This window comes from Sciurus vulgaris, assembly GCF_902686455.1.
Source record: "Sciurus vulgaris genome assembly, chromosome: 11".
NCBI lineage: Eukaryota > Metazoa > Chordata > Mammalia > Rodentia > Sciuridae > Sciurus > Sciurus vulgaris.
Genome location: NC_136472.1, coordinates 40,765,169 through 40,792,533, shown reverse-complemented (window position 1 = coordinate 40,792,533; position 27,365 = coordinate 40,765,169). Strand labels below are relative to the sequence as shown.

Here is a 27,365-nt window from a genome sequence, read left to right as displayed (position 1 = left end):
GAATAAATTTAGTGATTGTACAGTGATCAGCAAAAGGTTCTTTATTTTAAATCTAACCATGCTACACAGCATACCCATTATTACATGGCAGATCCCAGGAGTTATGTCAGATGACACAGGAAATTAGTAGCTTGGCCTTTGTTTTTGCAATTACCATCATACTTTTAAAAATAAAACTGTATTCTTTATATTGAAATATTATACTCAATTGCATTCTGATATGTTATATATACCTACTGACATCGCTCATTCATTCTTTGGCTTAATATTTTCATTCTTTCTGTATGCATGTCAGTGTATCTGTGAAAGTCACTAAACTTCTGTAGTTCTCCTAATTCCATATCTAACAGCATTTTGTTACAAACTTGTAAGAAGTGTTTTTGAGACAACAATAATAGGTAATGGTGACCATAGGTTAAAATATCACCAGTCTTTAGTTTCTAAAACAGTGTCAGGGGAAACAATATGATGCTGCTCTCCTTTACCTTCATATTTAATTCTAACATCTGGATTTTTGGCGGGGAGGGGTGTAAGGTCTTGCTCCCTTTTTCTAGATTGCTCGTTCTGTTAGGAATCTAACCTAAGCTTGTTATCATTAGATAAGCTTAGAGATGACAAAATCAGACTTAAAGTTTTACATTCTAAGTAATAAGAAAATGACAAAAGGAATGCCCTATCATATTTCACAGATATTTCACACACATTTGCCAGAAATACATTTATATTTCTTTTTTTTTTTTTTTTAAGTTGCTCATCTGGGTTTATTTGTTTATTTGAATGGCTTATTTATTTGACACAGCATTAAAATTTCCATTATTCACATTTATAGGTACAAAGACTGTTCAGTTTCATATGCTTCATTTATCAATAGAAGTTAAATTAAATATCATTTGATCAAAGGTATATAATATGCAAATGTCCTTGTACATCTTTTCACTTTATTTTATTTAAGGAGTACAGAAATAAAGAGAACAATTTTTTTGTACTACCGAGATCATAACATAGGGTGTCTTACATGGTTGTCTATCATAACTTGAACACAATCCCAAAAAGAAAAGTAGACTGACTGCCTTGATAACATCAATTTAATTCAGGTCATTGTTGTCATGAAGTTGTTTTCCTAAAGCTCTTAGGAAATTCCTTTTTCTGAAATCTCATTGCTACAATCTATCCAGGCCTCTGTATCCTTTCATGTATTTGAAGAATTTTATGGGATCATCAGATAATATTTTAGTCTATCCTTTGAATTTTGAAGATGAGAAAACTGAACCTTAAAGAATATACAGTTGACCCTGTGTTCCATATCTTCAGATGTAACCAATTGTAGATTGAAAATATCTGAACAAAAGAATTCTTCTATACAGAATATGTATAGACATTTTTTTCCTTAGTCCCAAATAATACAGCATAACCACTGTTTACTTAGTCTTTACATTGTATTAGACATTATAATTAACCCAGAGATGATTTCAGGTATTCAAGAGGGTGTATATATATAGGTTAAGCAAATACTGCATCATTTTATATACAGGAATTGAGCATTCACAGATTTTGGTATCCACAGGGGGCCCTGGAACCAGTCACCCATGGATACTGAGAGAGAACTGTATGTGTTGACCAGAATCTACTTTGTTACATAGTCTAGACTATACAGTCTCAGTGTTATTCATTTTACCTAACTACTGTTCCCTTGGATTTTCCTCTTAACATTTCAGTGTTTCATTCACCTTTCTTTGTCAATAAATTGTACTTGAAAAAAGAGCACACAAATTCGATTTTCATCTGTAATATCAGAGAACTAGATATACTATGTTAGACAATAACTAATTGACTAAAAAATTTCATTAGTGGTATTTTATAACAACAGCCTGTGATACATTTTAGGATCCTGTTTCATCATAAATTATATTTAAAGTGGCACATATCCCAAATCATGGATTTAAGAAAGAACATATTATTTTCCCATTAGAATTATAATAATGATTTTCCAAATATTTGTATGTGCCAAGTTTTGTTAACACCTCTCTCTTTTGCCCAGTAATTTTGTTAGATTTCTAGGGAAAGCATTTACAAAACATTTGTTCAGTTAGAATAACCCAAACAGTAAAATTTTTTATAAACACATCTAATGGCAAGTACTTACTGACATTCATCCTGGGTTTTCTTTAAAGATTTTTAAATATTCTTCTTTATATATATATTATATATAATATATATTATATATAAAATATATATATATATATTATATAGTAGTGTGCCAGGCAAGCACACTACAACTGAGCTACAGCCCAACCCTGATTTATAAATATTATTTCCCTAAGAAATATCAGTCACTATTATTGTGATGTTAATGTCAATAGGCTCAAATTCTAAATGTTCACCTTTTAAATTTTATGAAAAATGTTGAATTTTATTATTATACAAAAACCTCAGGAGGAAAACCTATAGACAAGTGTAAAATGTAAAACCAAAGTGTTATACATCCCAACATCTTAAACATTTTTCACAAAAAAGATCAGGCAGTAGATAAAGTTAAATGAGAAATATTGAGTAATTTATTGAAATATTTATAGAATTTTCTAATTTTCTAAATACTAAGGACAAGTTTACAAGCATTCAATTTTAGATTTTTCTCTACTGTAACCTGTGATCTCTTACATATTAACTGCCTCAAACATAATTCTTAGCATAATCACTGATAAAATATAGACACAATTTAGAGCTTAAGGTTTGTCATATTCTTTGAATTTTCCAAAAATGGATAAAATGGGTTCTATTATTTGTTTACTTACTTAGAGACAGGGTCTTGCTATATTGCAAGGCTGTCCTCAACCTCCTGGATGCAGGTGATCCCCACGTCTCAGCCTCCTGAGTAACTAGAACTGCAGGTACACCATCACACCTGGTTTAGTTCTGTTGGTTTTTTTATACTCTTGTAATCTAAAAGATTTCTTTTATATTACCTTATTACTAATATGGCTTAAATTTTTACCACATTTGTTGACATTGTTCCTGGCGTTATAAATAAAAATTAGAACTGGCTAATAAAAGAAGTATCCTATCAATTAACAAAACTCTATGTGTTTACCTCCCTCCCACTTTCTTTTAGAACAAACAGAAAAACATTTTAAGAATAGGAATTCAGAATCTTGGTTCACCCTTATGGGGAGATGATATTTGCTGTACAGAAAACTGTAACAACAGTCACAGCCTTACCAAATTCCTCTATGTTCTCCGTGGTCTTCTGAGAACCTCTCTGTCAGCCTGTATCATTACAATGCCAACACATCTTATCCAGGTAAGACTTTAAAAATTATCTTTCCTAACTAGTGGTGAAATGGTATGATGTTGTGGTTTTAATTTCCATTTCCTTGATTAGGAATAATGTTGGTCATCTTTTCACATGCTTCTCAGCCATTTGAATAGCCTTTTTTGTCAAGTCTTTTGTCCATTTTTAGTTTGGTAATTGGCTCATTATCAAGTTGTACAATTCCTGATACATTTTAGCTACAGTTTGCAATAATTTTCTTACAGGCTGTGATAAAAGTTTAAAGTCTTAATGAGGTTTAACTTATCAATTTTTTAAATGGTTAATGGTTTCTCTCCCTCACCTCTTCAATCTTATCTATCTTTGTCCTCTCCAAGATCTTTTTTTGTTTCTTCTAAATGTTTTATAGTTTAATCTTGTACTAATGAATCAGTATATTCCTGTTTAAATTTTTTACATAATTTTTGTTCATGTTCTCAAACAGCTTTTGTTTCCTTAGTTAACATTCTGATTATACATTAACATACTTCACATGTACTCATTCTCTTTTATTAGTAGTACTATTTACTAAACTTAGGTCTGCCTCAAGTATCTGATTTTCTATATCTCAAACATCTACTACATTATAATTTTTGTTAAGGCAGGGTCAGATGTTTATACTTTTCTTCATGTGACTTTCTGATAATGTAACAATAAATGTGACAAATTCTTAGCAAAGAACCTAGATTTTTCTATATGTTCAAAAAGTGTAAATAAGTGAATATTCATTATTTCTAATACCTAATTGTTGATGCTACTTATGTGATTTTAGCATCTTTGTTCTAACACAACTAGACCCTAACTTCATATGACAAATTTTATTTAAATTTCATTTAGTTCCATTAATTATTCACAAAATATTTTGATATTATGACTGAAAAAATTGGCATGAAGAGTTAATTTTGACTCCTTGGTCAGTAGAATTTATTTCTAATTGTCATGGAGGATAATTACCTCAGTGTTTCCCTTTATGGACTTTGTACGGATGCTCCTAAGCTTATGTTGTTACTATGATCTTAAAACTAGATGTGTTTCATAGGAGAATCCCTTTTTCTAATTCTATTAGACTTTGTACCCATACTTTCATTGTGTTCATTGTTATTATAAAGTTAATACTTTACTAATAGTTTGGTTAGACAAAACAAGTTTCTTGATTTTGATAATAAATTAAACCTGAAACACATTTATCAGATACTGGTGAAAATACTGCTATATTCCTACTACTACCAAATATGCTATTACTATAACAATGAGTATACAGGCCAAGCACTTCACAAGCATTGTGTCCTTGAATCTTTACCACAAACCTATTTTCTGTGTACCCTATAGGTAGTTTTTACCTCTGTTCTCCCAAGGTCACTTAGTAAGTGACACTGCCAATGTCTTTCCCTGACTCTACACCCCAACGTCTTCAAGATTAGACCACATAGATTCTCAAATCATTACAACCCTGAGAGATAGCTGTGGTGTCAACTACAAAGAAAATTAAACTGAAGATCTGATTCTCTGGTATCACATATCTATTACACATTGAAAGATGGTATTCAAACTCAAATCTGCTTAATTCTAAAACTTAGATTTCTTCCCCTCTCACACTACATCCTATTGTCTTGAATCATTAACTATCTTTAGCACTCCATTAGGAAGAAAAATTATTGTTCTACATTGCTATTATTCAGCGTTTTTTAAATAGAAAATTATCACTGTAAAGTCTTTGGCAAATTAGGATATGTGAAAGATTAAGCCAAAATTTCATTCCATTCCAGACAAGGGAAAACAAAAAATGAGTATTTATTTCCTTTTACATAATTGCAAAGAAAACTGATTATGAAATTAATATATAAATGATTATGAAATGAATATATGTGCATATGTAACTTTTCAAACTTATTACAAAGAAACTCTGAGGAGGGAGCGAGGAAAGGAAAAGGAAAAAAAAACACTTTTAAAAAGGCATTTCTTTGGTGATTATTACTTAGAGAAGAGATTCCTCTCCAATCAGGAATATCTATGATAATGATTTCTTTGCCTTTGAAGAAAAAACAGTAATACTATCAGGTGATATCAAGTCAGTCCATCTGCATCACTGATTAAGTAATGATTAAATAAGGTGAACTGAATGTCTAAATATAAAACAATATTTTAATTTTGATTTTTTTTTTAATTTTTGTTTTTTATTTGTTTGTTTTTGTGGTGCTGGGGATGCTGGGGATTAAACCCAGGGCCTTGTGCTTGTGAGGCAAGCACTCTACCAAATAAGCTATATCCCCAGCCCTAATTTTGATATTTTATAACTATATTTAAACCTTTGTGTAGCTAGAATAAATATTGTTTTAATTTTTGCTTTTCAACATACCAATAAAGAGACTACTTTGAAATGGAAATAACATAAGATCAGACTTTGGTGATGAGTTTAAGTTACACAGTTTGACCAAGAATTAAGACATATTCTCCAAAATAGAAAGCGCCTTTAAACAAATGAACAAAAACTAACCTGTACAACCTAATATTTTCACATTTTTCATTCTCTTTTCCCTACATAATTTTGCAAAGCTATCTCATAGTCTTCTGGCCCTAATATCACTTGATAGCTGGTAGTAGTGGCAGACAACTATAATCTCAACTAATCAGGAGACTGAGGCAGGAGGATCTCGAATTCAAGTCCACCTGGGCAGCATAGTGAGATCCTGCCTCAAAATAAAACTTAAAAATGGACTGTAGTGTAGCTGAGTGGTAGAGTGCTTCCCTAGCTATGCATTTAGGCCTGTGTTCAGTCTCCAGTATCACAGTCAATCTCTTGCTCTTTAAACATGATGTCTCTGAACATGTATCTGTTTTTATATCTAAATATTTAGGAGAAAATCAGTCATCATATAAGTAAGGGATAAAGCTCTTTTATCTTTTTGTAGATTAGCAAGGAAAACAGGCTAAGGAAAGATTAAGAACTGGAAGCAATTTGCTTAGAAATCTAGTCAAAGACATCAAACTCACAGGATTCTGAGTTTCCTTAATAAAAACTTTCATAGTGATTACCATTGGTGAGGTGCAGTCCTAAATTCTTTTCATATATTAGCTCATTTAATCCTTATGTTAATCCTATATAGTTAGTATTCTTGTTATCTTCCCAGGCTCACACAGCTAGTAAAAGGCAGAATTTAGACCTAGGCTTTTCCTCCCTGCCCCCAATTACTGCACTTTTAAATGGTATGCAATTGTTGCTTATTCAGTAGAGGTACTAAAATTGAGAAAAATATTAGGTATTAAGTAGTATTAAGTGATAGAAAGAGTCAGTACTTTTGGAAGAAGAGAGACTTTATAAGTTATTTGATCTTAGTCATCTTAACTTTTGCAACTTCAATTTCTGCCTCTTTAAAGCTGAGGCAAAATATGAAAGTCAAAAGATTAGCAATATCAGATATTGAGACACTGCTGGCACATAGTAGGCTTTCAGTTTGTTAGCAATTGTTATCTTCACTGTTTGTTACTTTAAAAGACCTCCAAAACTGATAATTTGAACAGAGATCAGTCTACAATGATAAGATATAAAGTATATCAATGCAACGAAGGAACTGGGAGTATAGCTCAGTAGTAATTAGTATTCACAAGGCCATGGGTTCACTACCCAACATCAAGGAGAGACACACACACTAAATAGAAGTTCCGTTTCCTAATTTTCCTTATAAGAAACACTGGCAGCTTCTTTTCATAAATTAGGGCTGAGACAGACCCAGAGGCATTAAGTTAGATATCCATCCAGATCTTAGTATGATCACCATGTTGTAAAAAAACTCATATGTAAATCTCCTTTCCACTATGACCAGTGCCATCTCTAGAGACTAAATTGAAGTTTCAATGGTGATTGAATGACTAAAGATAATTTAGCTTAGTCATTCTTTCAACGAAGATAGCAGGCACTGTTCTAGGCACCCATGGGAATACACTATTGAACACGACAAAGCTCCTATTCCCATGGAGCTGTTTCAGTAATATAAAAGAATGGAAAATAGTATATGTAGGTATTTTGTTGCTTGGACTTGGATGTTGATAGGAAAGTAGTTTCTGACCGGAATTAGAAATGTAGTTTGATATCCTTGGAAATTTTGTCATATAATTAAGCACCTGTAAATAAAGTAACACTAGATTAAAAGGACATAAAGTATCTTCATCTCTTACAGTGCTAACCCAACCAATCAGTGTTCTTATTTTAGTTATTAGCATTCTGTCAGACTTGTACAGTAATGATTAGTTACCCTTTATTGTACTTTTGGCATGCTTCCCATGTTTAATTTCATTGTAGGGAAGGAACACATAGTTAGGGAAATTGCAAAGAGGGGGAAAAGTAAAGTAGGGAAAATAATGACATAGACTCAAAACTGATTTTAACTTCTTGTTATAATAAGACTTGCAAGTAGAATGAACAAGCATGATTTTTACCTTTGTATTTGAAATATTTTATTTGACCCCACACGGAGCTTGAAATTTTTTTTATTTCCTTTAAGTTAAAGATTTTTTCCATAAAAACACAGTGGAAAATGACAAGCACACTTTGAAGCAAATGTATAAAAATAAACTCCAACATTTGTTGGGAAAACACTCAAATTATTTGGCAACTGTACTGTGAATGACTTAAAAACATGCATATAGTCTTGAATAATTTTCTCTGTGAAGTAACATTATTATTCATATCATCTCTTACTAGAATATAATCTTAGTGTCTGCCCAAAGATATTGTACTGAAATGCATGTGAAAATGGCTAAGTTAAATACAGACTTTGTTACATGCTGAACTATGGAGTAAAGTGTCATTAGAAGAAGCAGAACTACGGGTGGCGTCCCTATATTCCAGCATTACTCAGTTCCCAGATCCCTGCTGTGTAGTTGTGCCACTCGCCAAGAAGCCTGTTAAAGAGCCCCCAAGAGCATGTGTACAGCCCTCCATGTTAATAGTTAATTGGTGAGGATGGCAAGATGAGAGGACAGCCGAACATGTGGTCTCTCAGACTCAAGCCATAGACAGACCTTTAGTTATAATAACAGCAGCTGCTCACATTCTCACAACTCAACTGTTCAAACTCTGCTGTCAGTGAAGGTTGTCATGGATTAAAAAATTAAAAAAGGAAAGGTGCATCTAAGAAAAATAACCAAAACCCTCTCTTCAAACTCTTCCTATATATTATTTCAACTTTTACAAACTTGAAATATATTCCAACTACATTATATTTCAGCTACATTGAACAGTCTACTGCTTTTTTTTTCCCACTTACTACTAGAAATGTCTTCCTTGTTTAAAACTTTTAAATGAGGTTTGGTTTGATTTGGTTTGAAAAGTGGTAACTTTAAAGTAGTTTCAAAAGGACATTAATGTTCATATCTAGCAATATCTGAAACTGGTTTCCTTCTGGTTTATAAATGGGAGCTGGCTTATTACTTGTGAAATTTGTCATCTACCTCCAAATTATGCAAATATTTTTGCCTTTTAAATTAGTTTTATTTTTCAATATCCTGACACTTGTGTGCTTTAGAAAATGTTGACCAATGACATTTATTCTTTGGGGAAATAAAAACTTAGTTTTGAGCCTTATTTTGTTAGCAAGGTGAAAGGAAAATAAATTTTCCCTGTTTCTTTTTTACACAATCTGTGACAAGATTTTCTTGATTTATATTTTTATTGATTAATATTTTACTCAAAACTATCAGGAAATAAATATTCAAAGACTTAGAATTGTAATTAAAATAGGCAAGGCTTATCACATCTCTCCTTTCCAAAGAAAATTTACTTTTTATAATTGCTAATTTTTATTCAAGCCTTCATTATCTATACTTTGTAAAGAATTTTTATATAAGCGACAAACTAAAATTTTTTCTTAACTATAATAATGAAGGAATGAAAACTTTTTTGATATTATGATAAAATCTGAAATATTTTTTTATTCATGAGTAATTCTAAATATTGCAAGTATTTAATGTATTTGCTTAGAGAACATTAGTTGGTAAAAAAACTTTTTTATATTCGGAACCAATTTCAGATTTGAAACAAGACTAGCATATTTGTCACCACTGGAACTTGCTCAATTAATAGCCTTGTTCAGATTTTATCATATAGCCACTGTTTTACAATAATTTGATTTGTAGATTTTTTTCTCCCAACTGATTGATTTAAGAAAACTATTACCAACTTTAGTTTATACCAAAGGAAATTTATTTTCAGATGAAAAACAAGAAGGGTCTTGTTATATATCTCTTGAAACTTGAATAAGGTTAAATTGTTATTTTAATTGATAGCTTTTCCAGATAATCTTCTATAATATTAATGTATTAGAGCTTTGAATTCACTGAAGTAAATGTTACAGTATGTTCCTGTGTAAAGAAATTCAGAACAAACCTTTTCACATCCATAAACTTTTGTGTTCATGCTGAGGGTTTTATCATCTAACTTCAAAGTCAAGCAATGGATGGCTTTAGAACTAACCACTAATATGGGATGATAAAATGTGACCTCTAAAGACCTTGTGGATTTTTCCCAATGTGAAATCTTTTATTCTTAAAACAAGAACTAAAAATAATTGTTTGGTGATTGAACAGACACTGAAAAACTACAAAATTTTGGAAAATATTTGCATATAATTGTTAATGTGAGGGCATCATCATAGGAATGCATGACTTTACTTCCTGACATATCTTAATCCATTTTTCATATTTGTAATATACTTTATTAAGGAAAATATTTTAGGATGAAAATTATAGATTTAATCAGTTAGACAAAGCTATCAGTTACTAAAGGATAAAGCCAGATATTCTGGGTATCATTTTTCATGAATTTCTTCCTTAATCAAGATATTCTCAGCTATGAATCTACCTTTAATTTTTCTAGATCTTCTTTACTGTGAATTTGATTGTAAGAAATTGACATGTTTTAAATATACAAAGAAAGATTTTTTGAAAATTAACTTAATTATGTTAAGCCAATTTTAATTTTATAATATATTTTAAAGTCCACAATATTTATATAAGTCTAATAAGTTTTAAGCAATCTGTTTTTCTTTAAAATAGAAAATAGTAGAACTGTGTTTCAATCCTTCTATTATAGGTTTTGGATTTATAAATTCTTATAGCTCTAGATTATTTTCTTCTGTATCAGACTGCACATATTGGCACCTGGTTAATTTTTAATATCAAGTTGTAGCTTGTATGCATCATGCACATACTATATACTTAATTTATTTTCTTGGTCAAGAATTATTGAAACTTTTTATAAAAATAAACTCTAAATTATCTGCAATTATCTGTCTACACAGAACATCAATAGCAGTATATGTATCATTTTGTGTTAGTGTAAACATGCATATTAAATATAAAATCAGGATGTATTTTAAATTGCCAGTAAGATCATGTGCATCTCTAACAGGAAAATACCTTAGAAACTTTTTATTACACTTAATGTAACCAAAGCATATTCAGTAATCTTTTTATTAAACAATAATAATTTTGGTTTTAAATGGTTTTTGTTTTCCCTAAAATAACTTTTTGATGTTACAGTGCGCATTATAATTCATCTGTAGTTCCTATTGTGCTAGTGGTTATTAGCTAAATGGCTATTTAGGGCCAAACTTTTCAAATGTATCAATAATATAAATAGTGATTGTCTCATCACAGAGATTGAGTCATCTGTTTGGGCATATGGAATCTTTGGCTGCTGGACTCATAGTCTTTATAATGCCCAGTGTCCAGGCATGGACACAACTGTTCTGAGAGAAGAAGTAGGGAGGGACCTACATATTCTGTTCCACTTGAACATGGTAGAAGAAAAATGGAGGAAGGATTTTTTTACATTTTTTAAAATTATAAGCTATCTTCTGCATCCTGTTTTGTGTACAGGAAAAAAACTACAACTACTTAATTTTGCATTTGTTTTACAAATAAAATTACTAAACTTTTATCTTTGGTCTTAACTATCTAAAAATACATGAGAGAAAATGTGAGTTTAGAATTATTTGTATTTATATGCTTAGGTTCATACCTTCCCTTAAAGAAAGCTTACTATCTTTGAAAAAGGATGATATTTTTCTTAATGTTGAGACAAAATGTGCTTGTAATTAATTATAATTTAAAGCTGTTTAAGTACCGGGTCAAATATTATGTCCTGATGTTATGTTTAGCCCTTTGCTATTAATTACATTATTATTACTATATAAAGAGTTCTACCTTCTTTAATAATGTTTTTGCACCCTATGTAGTTAATCTTTAATGTTGGGAGGACAAGGGGAGAGATTAAATTAGCCTTGTAACCTCTTTCTTTTCCAGGCTGATGATGGAAAATAAAAGCTCTTAGCCACAAAATGTAACACTTAGAATTAATATTTAATTAGACTAGCAAATTGTACACTGTGGCTGAAAGCTTCCAAAGAGTTGTTAGTGCCACAATTGACCTACAGGTTTAATAATAACTCACTTCTAGAAGCAAGTGCCAGTTCAGCATAGTAGAGCCACTGTAAGAAAGTCCTGAGAGATTAAAAATCAGCAAACCAAATGGCAGGCAAGGATTCCTGCGGATGGAGCCTTCTGGAAAGCTGGGAGCTGGAATAGCTTTTAAGCCAGGATTCAGATGAGAACAGTGGGTGAAAAAGCTGATCCCTCCTGTTCTGGAGCTTCTGGTGGTAGGCCAAAATCTTAGAACAGATTTTTACTAAATGTTTTTGCTGCAGCTATAACTTACATTGAAAATCAAATATCGAATAATTTTTCTGTAAAATTTAAACAAATTTTTGTGTAAACATTAGTTCTTAATTCCTTACATATTAGTACATAATATCTGTAAACTCAGATCATTAGATTATCAGATAGGTTTGGCGCTGTACATCTATGCTGTTTTGCTGTGACATGCTGGTTTCCCTTGTTCCCTGTATAGTTGATTTATATGGTTCATTCTATATTATTTCATTATGGGGCATTATGTTGGAGTCGAGAAAGAGATTAGGAAGTCTATAACCCAAGAATTTTTTTTCAAGAAATATATGTATATAGGCATACATGCATATGTATATATGTGTTATTAAAGCCTTATTCAAAGATAATCCTTAACTTTTAAAAGACTTTATATTATAAAAGCAATGCTTATGCTTATGATGTAATTAAATTACAAGATAAATAATTGGACCTCCTGGTGAAACATTGGATCCTTTTATATCTAACAAATTTGGTGAAAATACAATACTGAGTTTGAAAATGTGCAAGTGAAGAATGCGAGAGTGAAAGAGGGACACCTTACATAATTTATTGGTTATATCTTAAATAATTAAAGAAAAGCCAATCATTAGTTAAAAATTCAAGCAGGTGAGGACATTGCCAGCAGAGGGAGTAGTCCTGTCTTCCGTCAGGTTCCCATCATTTTCCCACCTGCCTCAGCCTTTTTCCCAGCCAGTCTCCCATCTGGACCTGGCTCTGTCTGCCTGTTCCTGATGACAGGCTATCATTTTATACTCAATATGGGATTATTCTAAGCTGATTTTAAACTTTAGTATCTTTAACCTGCCACTGTATCACAAACATCAGCTGGATGCCCTGTTTGATATTTGGATATTAGTTTTGTTTTGTTTTTTTTATCCCTTCCGGGCAGGGGTGTGAGCTTTGGACATCTGAATTTCATTTTATGAATTTTAAGTGTAAAGTTTAAGATAAAATCTTGATTTAAAAATTACCCATAAACATTTTTAAGGATGAAATACAAACAAGTTTGTCTGCGAATAGTTTCTATAATGTGAACTAATTATTGTAAATTTATAGAAATGCCTCAAATAAATTTTGAACATTGTACCATTATTTCATCTAACTTATTCATTATAGTATTTTGCTCATCCCATTTCCGTTTTCAGAATATGTAAAGTTTTTGAATGTTTTATGAAATAACCGACTGGAAAAAGAACCAAACTGATTTAAATAGATACTCTGCAAATATGTACTATTTGAGGCCAGTGTAAATGTAAATAATGTTTCTGAAAATAAAGGCATGTGTTCAAAAAAAAAAAAAATCCTCCATTTTAAAGAACCAACATTTTCAGACCAAAATTTTAGATTACAAGTGTTTAATCAGAAGGAAAACACAAAAAGATGTGACTCCATTGCTTATTCCTAGTAAAATTTGACATACTCAGCAACTTAACTTTTGAAATTAAATATATTTGCCCTTAACTTCTTCATGAATGTGTTTTTGGCTTTAAGGGAAAAAAATCAAAATGTTTATTTTATGATTTCCCTGAATGAATATCATTATGTGACATTACCATGAGAGAGTTGTATTTAGAATTTTTTAATTTACAAATGTTTGTCCATAATCTAAAATTAACTGAGTTTGAATAAATTTCAGTATTAAATCTGGAAAGTTTTAATCTAGTACTCTCATCAATTTATTACAAATATGCATTAGTAATTTTATCTGATAAATTGTTTTGTTTATGACATTCAAATAATCATGAACAGAATTATTTCCCCACTATCAAGTATTTTAATGAAATAAAAATCTAATTTGCACATGTAATGGCAACAACTCTGGGGAAGATGAAGCACGTTTTTGAAAAGTTTACGAACAGTATAATTTTATTATTTCAGTCTTGGTTGTCAATCAGAATAGAGAATAAACACAGAATAGCAAATACCTCATTAAGTACTTTAGATTTGTCTTTTGATCCAGGTTGTTTTTTGGGATTTCATGACAAGGAAATGTCATAAATTGGACTCTTGAGTGTACTCATACTTGGCTTGTGAGGATCCCTGACACAACACATACACCTCATATCATATATGATCGTCAAACATAAAATAACTCTAAATGTTTCTTTAACTGTTTAACTATGCACTTAACAGTGCTTTTATCCACATCTGATGTTTATGCCATACTCAAATGGAAACATTTCCCATCACATTGTGTTTGTTCTCTTTCTTAAATAGTTATAAATTAAGAAACCCAAGAATTTATTCTTATTTGAGGCATTGCATAAATGCTTTGTCGATTGATTTATTCCTCTCAAGCTTCTTAATAATTAAATTATTGTTTAATTCTTTTTAATAATCTATTTAAAATATTTCCCAGAAATGTAATTTGTATTGGTACAAATCGTATCTTCTAAATTGTTGAGATTATTAAGTTCAAGAAAATAAGGACATATTTAGGGTTTGAAATATCCTTATTGTTCCTTGATAATGCCAATTATTTTTATTAGAAAATAATGGGAGTTTGATATGACAGAAGTGCAATTTTTATCTCTTAACAAAATTTATAATTTAGTTTTATGAACTTTGAATTGAAAAGAAGCATCAAATTAATTTTCCTTAATTTAAAATCCATTTAATGCATTTAGGGTATCCTAAATAAAAATGTTATCATTCCATAATAGCAAATAGGAAATAATCAAAATAAAATCTCAAGGTTCTTGTGAAACTGAAATTGTAATAAAAAAGGGCAAAAGACTGGACTATCTTATTTGCTATGTTTATTTGCAACAACATTTGACATATTTTTAATTTAACTAATTAAGGAGTTACACTGCAACAGAAAAATCTAAGAGCCTTTTATGTAACTTATTACAATGCTGTTTGAGATTGCCAACAAACTCTTAAAACTCCTGGACACTGGCTCTCTTCTATTCTGGCTTCCCTCCTAGTCATGTCTTGGCTACTATCCAAAGCTGACAACTTTCACCCAGGAGCAAAGGGATATTTGTCTAGTATAAGAAGGATTTTTGAGTCATCCTAGATTTTCATATCCAGATGGGCAAGAAGGAAGAGTGGCAATATCATTGTATATTCTTGGGTGATGTCATTTTGCTGCACATGTACTATAACCATTAATGTATTCGTAGTGGTGAATTCCAAATGTCCTTACTCAAATGTTCTTTATTAGAAACTGTAACATAACAAGTTCAAAATTAATTAAAAATTATATTCAGATTTATGTTTGAATAATCAATGACATAAATAACCTTTACTTTTTCCATTCTCAAACTATATAATTAAGTCCAGAAAGGTTTTTGCATCTTTACTGATAACATAAAAACACTTAGAATCTGTTAGGATGAGAATATAGAAGTTCCATAATGATTGGAACTCTGCTCCAATCATTATGCTAAAGCTTCCTTAATTACTGCCTAGTTATATTTTGACAAAATGTTACCCACCATATATTCCTGCTAAAGTGAATTATAATTATTATGGTTTTAAGGGTTTTTTAAGTTGTTAATTTTAGATTCTTTTAAGTAAATTTACCTACCCTTTATTTTTTATTTTAAAGGACATTAGCATTTATATTATGATTTTGAGACCTTTTGACAAGAATGGTTTCAAAGTAGGATTGTATCAATAGTCACATTCCTTATGAATCTTGGACATTAAAAAGTTATCTGCAACACATTTTTTAATTTAAAAAAGTAATATTTACACACCCCAATATCTTTTTTGTGTCGTATAAATAACTAGAAGTTTGAGTGGATTGTATCATAAAAATTAAGCTTATCTGAGTCAGAAATTAAATGTCATTCTTATATAATTTCCATTGCTTTTTATCCTATAAATATGTTTCATTACCTGCACAACTTTCACAATTAATGTGACTCACCACATGTATAAACTATTTTGCAAAATAACTGTGCAGAAAGCAAGAAAGTCTACCATTAAGTGTAAATTATTTATGATGATAATATGATTAAAGTTTATCTTCCTCTAAAACTACATGAAAGCTTTACAATAGAATTTAGTTTGTAGTTAATAACTATGACATGAACCTGAAATATGATAAATAAAACATAAATGAGCTTCTGAAACATTTTGAACTCTAGGTTGCATGTGCTTTTCATATTTGGAATTCATTAGTTTTCCTCTTCAAAGTGTATAATTGATTTTTTATCACTCGCAGACAATCTTAAAAAGACTTACAAAGCTGATGAATATTACAGGCTGTTAATAGTTTATTAATTTTAAGCTTAAATGAAAGAAAGAAAGAAATATCAGGTTAGCCATTTAAATGCACAGCACCTTGCTTATATTCTACCAGGATGGATATCACTCCCATTAAACTTTACAATTTCTATTATTCATATAATTGAGAAGGTCCTAGTTGATATCACTGAAATCTTGCATATTTGAGTTCTAACAAAATTGGCTTTTACCATTTTAGATTCAGATATTTAGCACAAGATTTAGTCTTTATAGATAAAAGTAAATCTGACCTTTTTGATTAAGAAATATTGTCAGTAGCCTTTATAAGTGCTTGATCATCTGAGGGTCCATAACAGGAGTGCTGTTCCCGGTTGAATTTATACTAAAAATGAAATGATAAGAGCCTGCTGGTTATTATCCAAGATTCTTCTTGATGGGGTAACCACATGGTTTTTCTTCATCTCCCACTTGTTCTCACCCTTTACTACCAACCCAGCCACACCCCACCCCCACCCCAACATTGTTCAGTACTCAGCACAATGAATCATTTTCAAGTTGACTCATTGTGAACTGTCTCCCAGCTGTTGGAATGTCTGGCAGACATTTTTGTTTGGGTGAAGAATAACTGGCTGAAACCCAACCTGGATGAGTTTGATATAATGGTCTTTGGCTAAAGAAATATTGAGAGGAACATGTTTATGGCCTCTGAAGCCCCTGTTATTCCTGGAGTAGGACCATCCCCTGTGGCACAGAACTGAAAGTAAGGAATCAATCTGGATTATTTTCTCACCATTGAATGAAAAATTGCCTTAGAAAAAAAATAGCATTTCCAAGTCATGTTTGTTTTTCTACACTTCGTGTGCCCACATGATTGAAAGTATTAAAGATGATTAAGAAAAATTCTTTTTAATAGTCCCTTATAAGAACACTGATTCAAGGGCCAAAACATCCTTTATAAAACACATGTTTCTTTCTATTGAGCAGTTTCAAATACTGTCTTAGGTGTGTAGTTAGTCTGTCACTTCAGCAAAATATTTGGTGACACAAGCTACTCTGAATTTCATACCCACTCAGGTGGCATTGACCTTCCTCCTTTTATATCGCATTCTTATGCAATCCTTTTAAAGTGAGCTAAGAATTAGGAATACCAGTAAACTCAGTAGTCAGTTGTGTTTTCAGAAAATGAAAATGTTTAATTATATTTGACCTTTTCTCTAACAGAGGATATAACATGAAACTGATAAATTTTCTTGATTGTTTTACATTTTCCATCCTTTTCTTGAAAGCTCAGTTTTAACTAGTGGACATTACCAACATATAAAATAGGAATTTCAAAATTACAAAATTAACATACAGCAATTTTTTGAAATTATCTAGACTTTTACAGTAAATATTTTTCCAAGGTGTTATAGCACGTAATCACAATTCTCTGATCTATCACCCAAAGAGAGCTAGAAAAAATACTGGATTTCTATTAAACAAAATAATGTCTTTTTTAATCCTACTGGATATTTGATTATTTTATTTGTATAGCCATGAATTTCTGGGTATTTTAGGACTTTTACTACTTAATGACTGGTCATACTATATTTATAAACATATTAATGTATTTTTTAATCTTGCAAAATGTGACTTTCTGGAACAAGATGTATGGTTTAGCAATATTTTATCTGGAGTTGTGATGGGAAAGAATGAGTAGACTATAGGTCTAAATGCTAGTCACCTACAATCTTTTCTTTGCCTTTATTGTCACCCCAGAGCCAAATGACAGCATCTGGAAAGAGAAAACAGAAGACTCCAGGCCTAGCCATGTTGCAGCCTCTTAGCTGGACCCTTCCATATTTCTAATATGTCACAGAGAACCTCAGCTGTTAGATAGGCCTGAGACCTAATCCCAGCTGACAGACGACAGTGGAACCCTTGCCTTAATACTTTATACTGTGCTATCTACTGTTTCTGAATCCTATTGTCTGTCAAGTTTTCCAATGGACACTGGGTGAAGTAATTTGAAAAATAAGAGGGTATAAGAATAAAAGTAGCCCTGTCCTTAAGACAAACAATATTTAATTTATGTTTTCTATCAATTTATGTTTTATTCTCAGTTCTTCAAATTAGAGTAGCATACCAAGAATTTTCAAGTAAGAGCATATTTTCATCAAGTTTTCAGCCTATAATAGCTTTAATCTTAATTTTTGAGTTATTTCTCTACATTGACTGTCTGTCTCCACAACAATTTGTCATCAAGTTGGCATAGTGGCACTGTATCAGTGTAACATTTTTAAGCATAAAATGAATGTTTCATTTCTTTGTTTTACAGAATAAAGCAATTATTTCCCGTGTTACAAACTTGTCAGATACAATGGTTGGTCTGGAATCTTTTATCGGTTCTGAGAGAGAAACCAACCCATTATATAAGGATTATCATGGTAAGCAGCACCTTTGTAATAAGAAGAGAATGTTCTGGATGTTTCTAGGTACCTGGAAGAATCCTCCTGTCTAGTCAGAAAATCTACTATAAAGTAACATGAATTTTATTTTATAATATAACTATTAAATGTTTTTTGTTCCTGGCAAATCTTCCATGGCAGCTTGTCATCAAACTACAATAAGACTGCAAACTATGAAAACTCTTTGTAAGGAGTCAAACCCAAGGTCTCAAGCATCACTTAGATAAACATTTCAATGTTTCAATGGCTTGAAGTTGCCATGATATCAGTCATACTAATTAGCCACATTCCAAATAAAAATGTTAATTCTAATGATACAAGTGAAGTATCCCTAACCTAAAAGTCTGAAATCTGAAATGCTCCAAAATCTGGAACACTTCTAGTCAGTTTATACTTTACAAGGCTTAGTTGTGTGATAAGAAAATAATACTGTGTTATCACTTTGGTGTAAGCACAGGTGAATTCATCAAACATTTTTTCAAACATTTGTTGTTTTTGGAGCTAGGGATTGAATCCAGGGCCTTGTGTATGCTAAGTGCTCCCTCTACCACTGAACTATGCCCCCAGTGCCTATTTTTTTAAACTCTGAGCTACATCCCAGCCCCTATATTTTAGTCATTTTTTTTAGCTGGGGGATTTTTGTTTTAAATGAAGATTCTTACACAGAACCATTGAATAGTAAAAGTTTAGTAATTGTGTGTTTGGGGTCTAAAATCAACATAGAATGTAATGAATAACAGATTTTTACTTCTTTATATATTCTAAATATATATATAAATTATTGCTATTACTATTGTGGAACTACTGTACTTCCATAGAAACCTCCACTGTAAAGATTCACTAGCTTATCCCCAGCACCATGGGATGGGGGGGAAAAAAACGAGATTCGCTAGCTGATTTGAAATCTAAAACTTTGATGTTATGAGATAATGGAAGTTTTTTGTTGATTTACATGCCAGAGTCTCCAAAAAATGTATTAAAGATTATAAGATACTTAAGATACTTTATATAATTGACCAGTGCTTTGAGGAGTCAGCATACAGCATTTAAAAATATAATAAAATAACATAAACTAATAATCAGGAGTTTTTAAAGCTGGAAAATATAATGTGTGAGCAAAAGCTATTATAAAATAATTTGCCTCTTGTTTACTTACATGCATATGCCCAGATTAAACCTATTTGTGGTACATTTAATATATAATTTTCAATATGATAGGAAGAGATCTATTAAGATTTGACTATTTTTAATTTGTTATTTCTCTTTTAAAGTATTTTATAACTGAAAAATATCATTTTGATTGAAACATTTCATTGAAAGGTCGTATCCTTTGTGCTGAAATCTCTGACTTGACAAATGACTCCCTAAAGAGTAATGAGTGTTTCCGATGACTAGTAAACTTTCTGTTAATAAGAAGGATTTGATGATGAAATAATTTATTCTGTAAGTTCTCCTGTTTTAATAGTTAGCTAAACAAGTACATGTAAGGTTAAAATTAGAAATGTGCAAGTAAAAGTAAGTTGTGCTTATTTCTAATAAATGTATTTTACTAAATTGCTGTGTGTATTTTTAACTTGTGGTTAAAGACTATTTCCTTAATATCATCTTCTAATTTTTTTTTAAGTTTAAAAAATTTAGTAAGATATTTTAGTCAGTTACTTTCAAAGAGGATGTTTCTGAGGTTAAGCATCTGGAGGTTTACCATTTTAAGCTAAAGCTAATACATACATTACTAATCATTCAGATACACACATAAAACCTTGTACTGGAGAAGCAGTTCTATAAATAAGATTTTTCTATTTGTTCAAATCTGGAATTTGCCTCCCTACCACCCCCATGTTCAGGCATCACTGTCCTTGGGATGGTGGTTTTTATATATGAACTGAGTCAGGCAGAAAGATGCACTAAAGAACCTTCCATGCCTTCATCTGTGGGAAATGACCTCTAGTTTAGTCAGAAACTACATTAGACTGCACAAAAGCCATCCAATGCCCTTGTCAGAAGAAATTAGCAAGTGTTTCTACTGACAAGAACCCAAAGCTTACGGTTTACCTAGCACTGTTGCAAAGCTTATAGCAGTCACATAAAGGTCTAACATGCCACATAAATTGAGTACCTTGGGATGGCATAGAGGTTAATGTTTGATCCTAGAGTATGCTCTGAAATGTAGTTTTCTTCAATGGTTTGTTTAAGTCATTAATAAGGTACAAAATGAAATACTTTTTATTAGTGCTTCACTGGTTATCAGTAACCCATAAGCCTTGTTTTGCTGGCTGCTTACTGGTGCATTTAATAAAATAAAGATCACTCAGTGGTGCCGTGGGCAGCATGCAAGGTGATAGCCATATTTGCTTACTGTAAATACAAGAGAAAATCACACACAAACCGGCTGTAGTTTTGACAAGTATTAAGATCCCTCTTTACATCTGTACTTCTGTACCAAAGTGCAATTAGTTTTCCTCGCACAAGGATTTCTGTTTATCTTATTCTGCTTGATTACTTGAGTATAATCACACCATTTGCTTCATTGCTCCTGGTAGTAAGCTCCAGTTTTAAAAGGGGAGGATGCTTGTGTGTAAATTTACAGGATTCTGCTATAAGACTCTAATTTATGCATCTGGTGACAGTGTTTTAATTTTTTTTAAATTTCTTTTCTATAAGGTTTGATTCATATTCGGCAAATTCCTCGGCTTAATAACTTGATTTGTGATGAATCAGATGTCAAAGACTTAGCTTTTAAATTAAAAAGGAAACTATTCACCATTGAGGTAAGAGAATTTTTATGTTTTAATTCAATCTTGAGGTAAATGGTATCCCTCTTCTTTTTTAAGTTTTTTTTACACTTTAATGAAATTCCTGAGATATGTTTCATGTTAAATATTATTCTTTTGATGTAACAGAATAATATTTTTACTGTCTTTTTATTTTAATGGTGTATCAGAGTATAGCAAAAGTGATTTTGTTTTAAATGTCTATTAAAAGTAAACTCCAAACTTGTATGATAAATATGATATGTATATTTCCAAGGCTTTCAAAGGCACATTTAATTAAATGTTAATGAGCTGTGCTACTTGTGTGTGGAATGTGAATACTATTCACATTGTGTATGGCTAAGAAAAGAGAATTCTTATCTACATTCTAAAAGCATTTTTCTTTACTGTTAGTGAAATTACCTTTCGCTTTACATGCTGAATTAAACAAAGTATAATTTACACTATTGGCTTTAAGTAAATTTTCTACGACACTTAAACTTTTTTTGTGACCTTTATGCAAGCAATGATGACAGAAAGTAGTAGTACAAAAGATTTATTTCAACTTAATCTTGCTAAAGAGCAAATGAACATAGAACTATTAAGCAATTAGAGCTGATGTTTTTATTAACGAAGTAAATGTTCAGAGAGAGATGGCTTTTTGGTGATGTGATAGTTATCAGTATAGTCCGTACAATTTTTTTTTTTTTTTAACAAAGACATAAAACAGCCTAGCAGCCTTGACAAACCATTTTGTTTAATCTCTTTTCAAATGAAAAGCTCTTAAGCAGGCCACTTGTCTTAACTGCTTGAAACCATAAAAAGAGAGAATTGCCACCAATAAATTAGCATATTTTTAACTTCATCACCAAATGATGGTCAATGTGGCTTGGCACTGCTTTGGTGTTTGGGACTTCACCCTTAAGTGACCACTTTGGCCCTTTTTTGACCCTCTGCCCTCTTTAAGCTGGCCACTTGATAAGGTAACTTAATGGTTCTCTCTCTTTTTCTCTTTCCCTTCACATTTGCAAGTAGCACTAACCTATAAATCATTGTAAAGGCCCTATCCAGTGACAAATTAATGTGCCCTCCTCCTAATTAATGGTCATCAATGTCCTTAATTATCTAATCCTATTGAGAGCAGTTAATAGTTAATCAGGCAGCCAGTTCTTCAAGCAGGTCATCTCTGCAGGAGTGTTAGAAGTTTCTCATCTGGGGACACTCCCTTCAAAAGCCACTTAAAGCCAAAAGAGTGAGAGTGTAGAAATAGTGATTCTTGAGCTAATTTGCTTTAGTTCTCAAAAGAAACCATTGAAATGGAACCCAACACTGTAATTGTTCAAACATTGTTTCAGTTTTTCTAATAGAATATTGAGTAATTTACCATTATATTGCTTAAAACTTTTAGAGGTATAAATTTATAGCTTACTGTTCCAAGGAAAGCATGCTATCATTGACTTTTTTTTAATATTTCTTTTAGATGTTAATAGACCTTTATTTTATTCATTTACTCATATGTGGTGTTGAGAATAGAACCCATTGCCTCACACATGCCAGGCAAGCAATCTACCACTGAGCCACAACCCCAACCCCTCATTGTCTTTTAAGTTGAATTTATATTTTAAGTGAAGGATGTAAATTGTACTCTTTTCTCAAAAATCAAAATTCTGTCAACCAAATCCAGGTTATCATTTCTATTACCATACAAATTAAGAAAGGCGCTTCCTCAATGAAAACAATTATTGTGCCCAGAGAATAAAATAATACAGTATATGAATCATGTTTATGATCTCTCTCTTTCTCTTTCTTTGTTTTTTATATGTTTTTAGATATTGATAGGCCTTTATTTTATTCATTTATTTATATCTGATGCTGAGTATCAAGCCCAGTGCCTCACACGTGCTAGGCAAGTGCTGTACCACTGAACCACAACCCCAGCCACATGTTTTGTTTTGTTTTGTTTTGTTTTGTTTTGTTGAGAGTTGGGAGGTGAGGGAAATGAAGGACTATAATGTCAAGTGGAACCTCTCCTTTGGATAACTAAGTTCTAACAAAGACTGCACTTTACCACTGGAGCTGTTGAGAGAACTTTTATTAACCACACAGGTTTCCATTCCTGTTTTTTGTTTTCTTCTTCTCACTTTACTAATCTCAGAGAACCATTATAATTGGTCACCTTACACTTTATAGAAGCAATATTTGAAAAAAAAATAAAAATAAACAGTTTTTTAAGAAGCAACTATTCAAAACAGTTGATCAGATTCTTTACCTTTTGGCTTAAGACCTAATTAGTAAGAAATTTTTGGTTTTCTTAATAAAAATTTAGGTCATTCTAAATAACTTATTCACTTATGCTATAATATTAAATTTGGTTATTATAAAAATATAAAGAATCTAACAAACCTAGTAGAAGTTCATGTAGGTATAATTCATACAGAATAAAAACATGTAGTTCATCTAAAATTAAATGCTTTCAGTATAGCATTGCACATTATAAAGATGTGTATTCAAATACCCAGCAAGTCTTTGGGGATATATTACAAAAACTAGAAACTAAAGTAGACATAACCTGAAAGTAAAATCATCTATCATGTGCCAGTGTTTTAGTACACACAACAAATAATTTTTCCCTAATAGCCTGATATTTTAAAAGCATAACTGCATACTAATTTGTAAAATCTGAAACTATACTAAACCAGGCATTATATCTGTGTCTTACTTTCAGAAGGAAAAGTTGGTGGTTTGATAGGTAAAGTAAAATGTTTTTCTGATTTCATGCAGGCAGATTTGTTACATATTGAAATTAATTATTGGTCACATGGTCTCAAAGGGGAGCATAGTTTGAGAAAGGAGCAAAAGAAACAGGAAAACACCCGCATAACACCCTCATCCATATTTTTAGGATACTTTCTTGTTTATTTAGTCATTGCCCTCCTTTTTTTTAGTCGTTGCCCTTTTTATGCGTGAAAACTGATTAATATTTTTTACTAACAACTACAAAGAGCTTCTATCTGATAAAGCAACTTTAATAGTCTCTAATTTCTTTGAGTGATTGGAGGAGGCAAAAGAATATTTTTTCCTTCTTGGAGTATGTATTGGACTAAAGTGGAAACATTTATCTAACCCCAGTAAATTATTATTGACACCTACAACTATAAAGCTGTGTAAATTAGCCTCATCTATAAAAACCATAGCATAATCATATCTAAACTAATAACAAAATTCTGGCATGTATCCTAGGTAATTATTCACCACAGAACTAAGAATAGGGTCACTTACAAGCAGGTATACAATCTTTGTGGAAATATACACACTATAGAGAAATTATAAATAGGGTTTTTAACATAGTCCAAATAAGGCAACTGTAAATATTATATAAACTCCACTGGTTAAGTGATCCATACATACTGCCCTCACCATTATGTCTAAAATTTATAACTTGGGTGTATATGTTCCTTTTTGAGGTGAAATAATGGCTTAAACTTTCATCAATTCAGTTTCTGTGCTTTTTTTTTTTTTTTTGCTTCTTTAAATTGATTATCATAAGCTAGTTTTTTCTTTACATTGTAATTGTGATGTCATTATAATACATAAACAAGTAAGATTTGGTAGAATTTGAAATATGGCTGTTTTTTGATTATATAAAAACATTTTCATTTGCATTTTATATTTTGTTATTTTGATTTTTGTATTTTCAGCTTACATATATTACTAATTTTCTAATGGGAATGATAACATATTATTATACTAGTTGCAGGATCTATAAGGTTATTATATAGAGGATTTCCACTTATGGGACAGTGTTTCAGTTCTAAGAATCAATGTTTCCAAGGTCAAGTCAGAGTGTGATAACTGGGTTATGCAAAAATATACAAGATATATATGTCTTATCATTAACTATAAACTTTCAGTATAAGGATTAATAATTGCACAGTCTTTAATTGTCCCAGAAGTAGTAAGTATCATAAATAGTGCATATGTGGGTCTTGTAGACTAAATAAATATTGAAAGCAGAGACTGTCAAAGTAAACCAAGTTTTTTCAGGATTGTCTTATGATACTTTGTACTTAATTCAGAATACAGGACCTCAGTACCATTCCAATCACTAAGAATTTTTTTTCTCACAAAATAATTGGCCTAAAATATCCTTATTTAAATAGATTCAATCTTAAGTATTAAGACCAGAATCATGTGTGCCACTGGTATGAATTAACTTTACAATGATGCTATCACATAACTTGATATAACTTCACAGAATTATTTGAAATTTTTACATTTTGGAAAAGTGTAAATTCTTGCAAACTACTAAACACTATGCTAATGCTTAGCAAATTGATTTGTCGCATGGTATCTTTAGTTCTAGGTTTACTTTCTTCTCTATATTTATTTTCAACAGCCATTCCAGTTTTTAAATGAGAAGTAAGAGGGTGAATATATGTTTAGTATATCTAGAGATGGGGAGCGGAAGAGTTAACTTGCTTGTAAATTCCAATTATGTCAGTAAGTCAAATAATGGAAAAATAAATGTCTGGCTTGGAAGCCTTATTATAAGTTGGAGCATCATGGGCCATATAGCCTAATATAATTTTTCTGATAATGATAGCCATCAGAAATATTGGTTGCTTTCTATGTTAGTTTTTATTCCACTTAACCCAAAAAATCGAAGTTCAAGATAGGCATCTATTCATTTTTATGAAATCATTTGTCAAAATAAACATAAATGAACATTGCTCTACAATCAAATGTTATTTCCTATTCATTCACATTTTAATATTTATTATATTACCATGCCCATTTATACTTTAATTCCTGAGAGAGAGACATATAGCAGTATCCTATATATTTCACATTCCATAGTGAACCTATCAAAAGTGCATACCACCTTAAGGGAACACAGTTTTGAGACTGTCTAATCCTATTTCTTCCCACTTTGGAATCTTAATTAGAAGAGATAAGAAAAAAAAAAACATAATTTAACTAAATTATTGTCTTGAATCTGTAGCAAAAGGTATAATCCGCAATTGGGCCAATTAGTGAACCCCATAGTTAGCTATGCTGCAGCGAACAATTTGATTAGATCTGACACCATCCTAGTTCCCACTGTTGTTTTGCCAGGTATGATGGTCAGACTTCAAAGAGCTTGAGGCATCAGCAGGGCAAGGTTTGGAGGCCAGCTTAGGTCCGGTTGTTAATCTCTCTGCTAAAACCACAGCAGCTCTCACACAAAACAAGCTTACACGACACAATCATGCGGTATTAAAGTTAGAGTTGAGTCATGCCAATTTGCCTTTGATTTTTTGATGATTGACCAAAGATGGCTACATGACTAGACATATGCTAAAAGTATACTGATTAGGTAATTTCCCAAAATATTTGAAGTATTTTTTAACTTCCTATATAAATGTTGTGAAAACTTACTCCTTTTGATCAAATCTTCCAGAGTGAGAGTATTTTATCAGAGAATGAATATTTCTTACTGGCAGCCTAAGTACCAAACTTTTCACTTACCACTTCATCTAAGTTTATCTTTACATTAATAGTTCCTTAAGGAGACTGTAAAAGGAAATTGTTTCTAAGTGGTGAGCTTTTTAAAAATCTATTAAGCCTATTGAAAGAAAAAATAATACATTTTTCCCTGAGTCATTTATGTTCACTGACAATTTTTCTGAAATTTCTTTATAATTGTTTTCCACTTAAATGTTGAGTAAAGTGCCCTTCCAGAATATGATTGCATAAGTGTTCTTCTCTCTGCATTCTGATTTGTTGAAATAGCACAGTAATAGTGACATGTTTCCATTCTGAGAAAAGCCTAAGGCTGCTTTAGTATTATTCCGAATGATTGAAACTGCCATCTTGCTGACTTTCCCTCCGGCAGCACAAGGCCTGTTTGCTTTTGTGTTCATTTCACATGATGTTCGGCTGGCAGAACATCATTGC

At 31.4% G+C, this 27,365-nt stretch overlaps 1 protein-coding gene across 1 annotated transcript in view; it reads left to right on the top strand.

The window, feature by feature from the left end:
* ELP4 (elongator acetyltransferase complex subunit 4) overlaps positions 1–27,365 on the top strand; it is a 242,345-nt gene that overhangs the window by 101,196 nt on the left and 113,784 nt on the right. Inside the window, exons 7-9 of the mRNA XM_079105479.1 lie at positions 3,110–3,298; positions 18,549–18,657; positions 21,340–21,446. Coding sequence (XP_078961605.1) covers positions 3,110–3,298; positions 18,549–18,657; positions 21,340–21,446 — 405 coding nt within the window. The remainder of the gene's footprint in view (positions 1–3,109; positions 3,299–18,548; positions 18,658–21,339; positions 21,447–27,365) is intronic.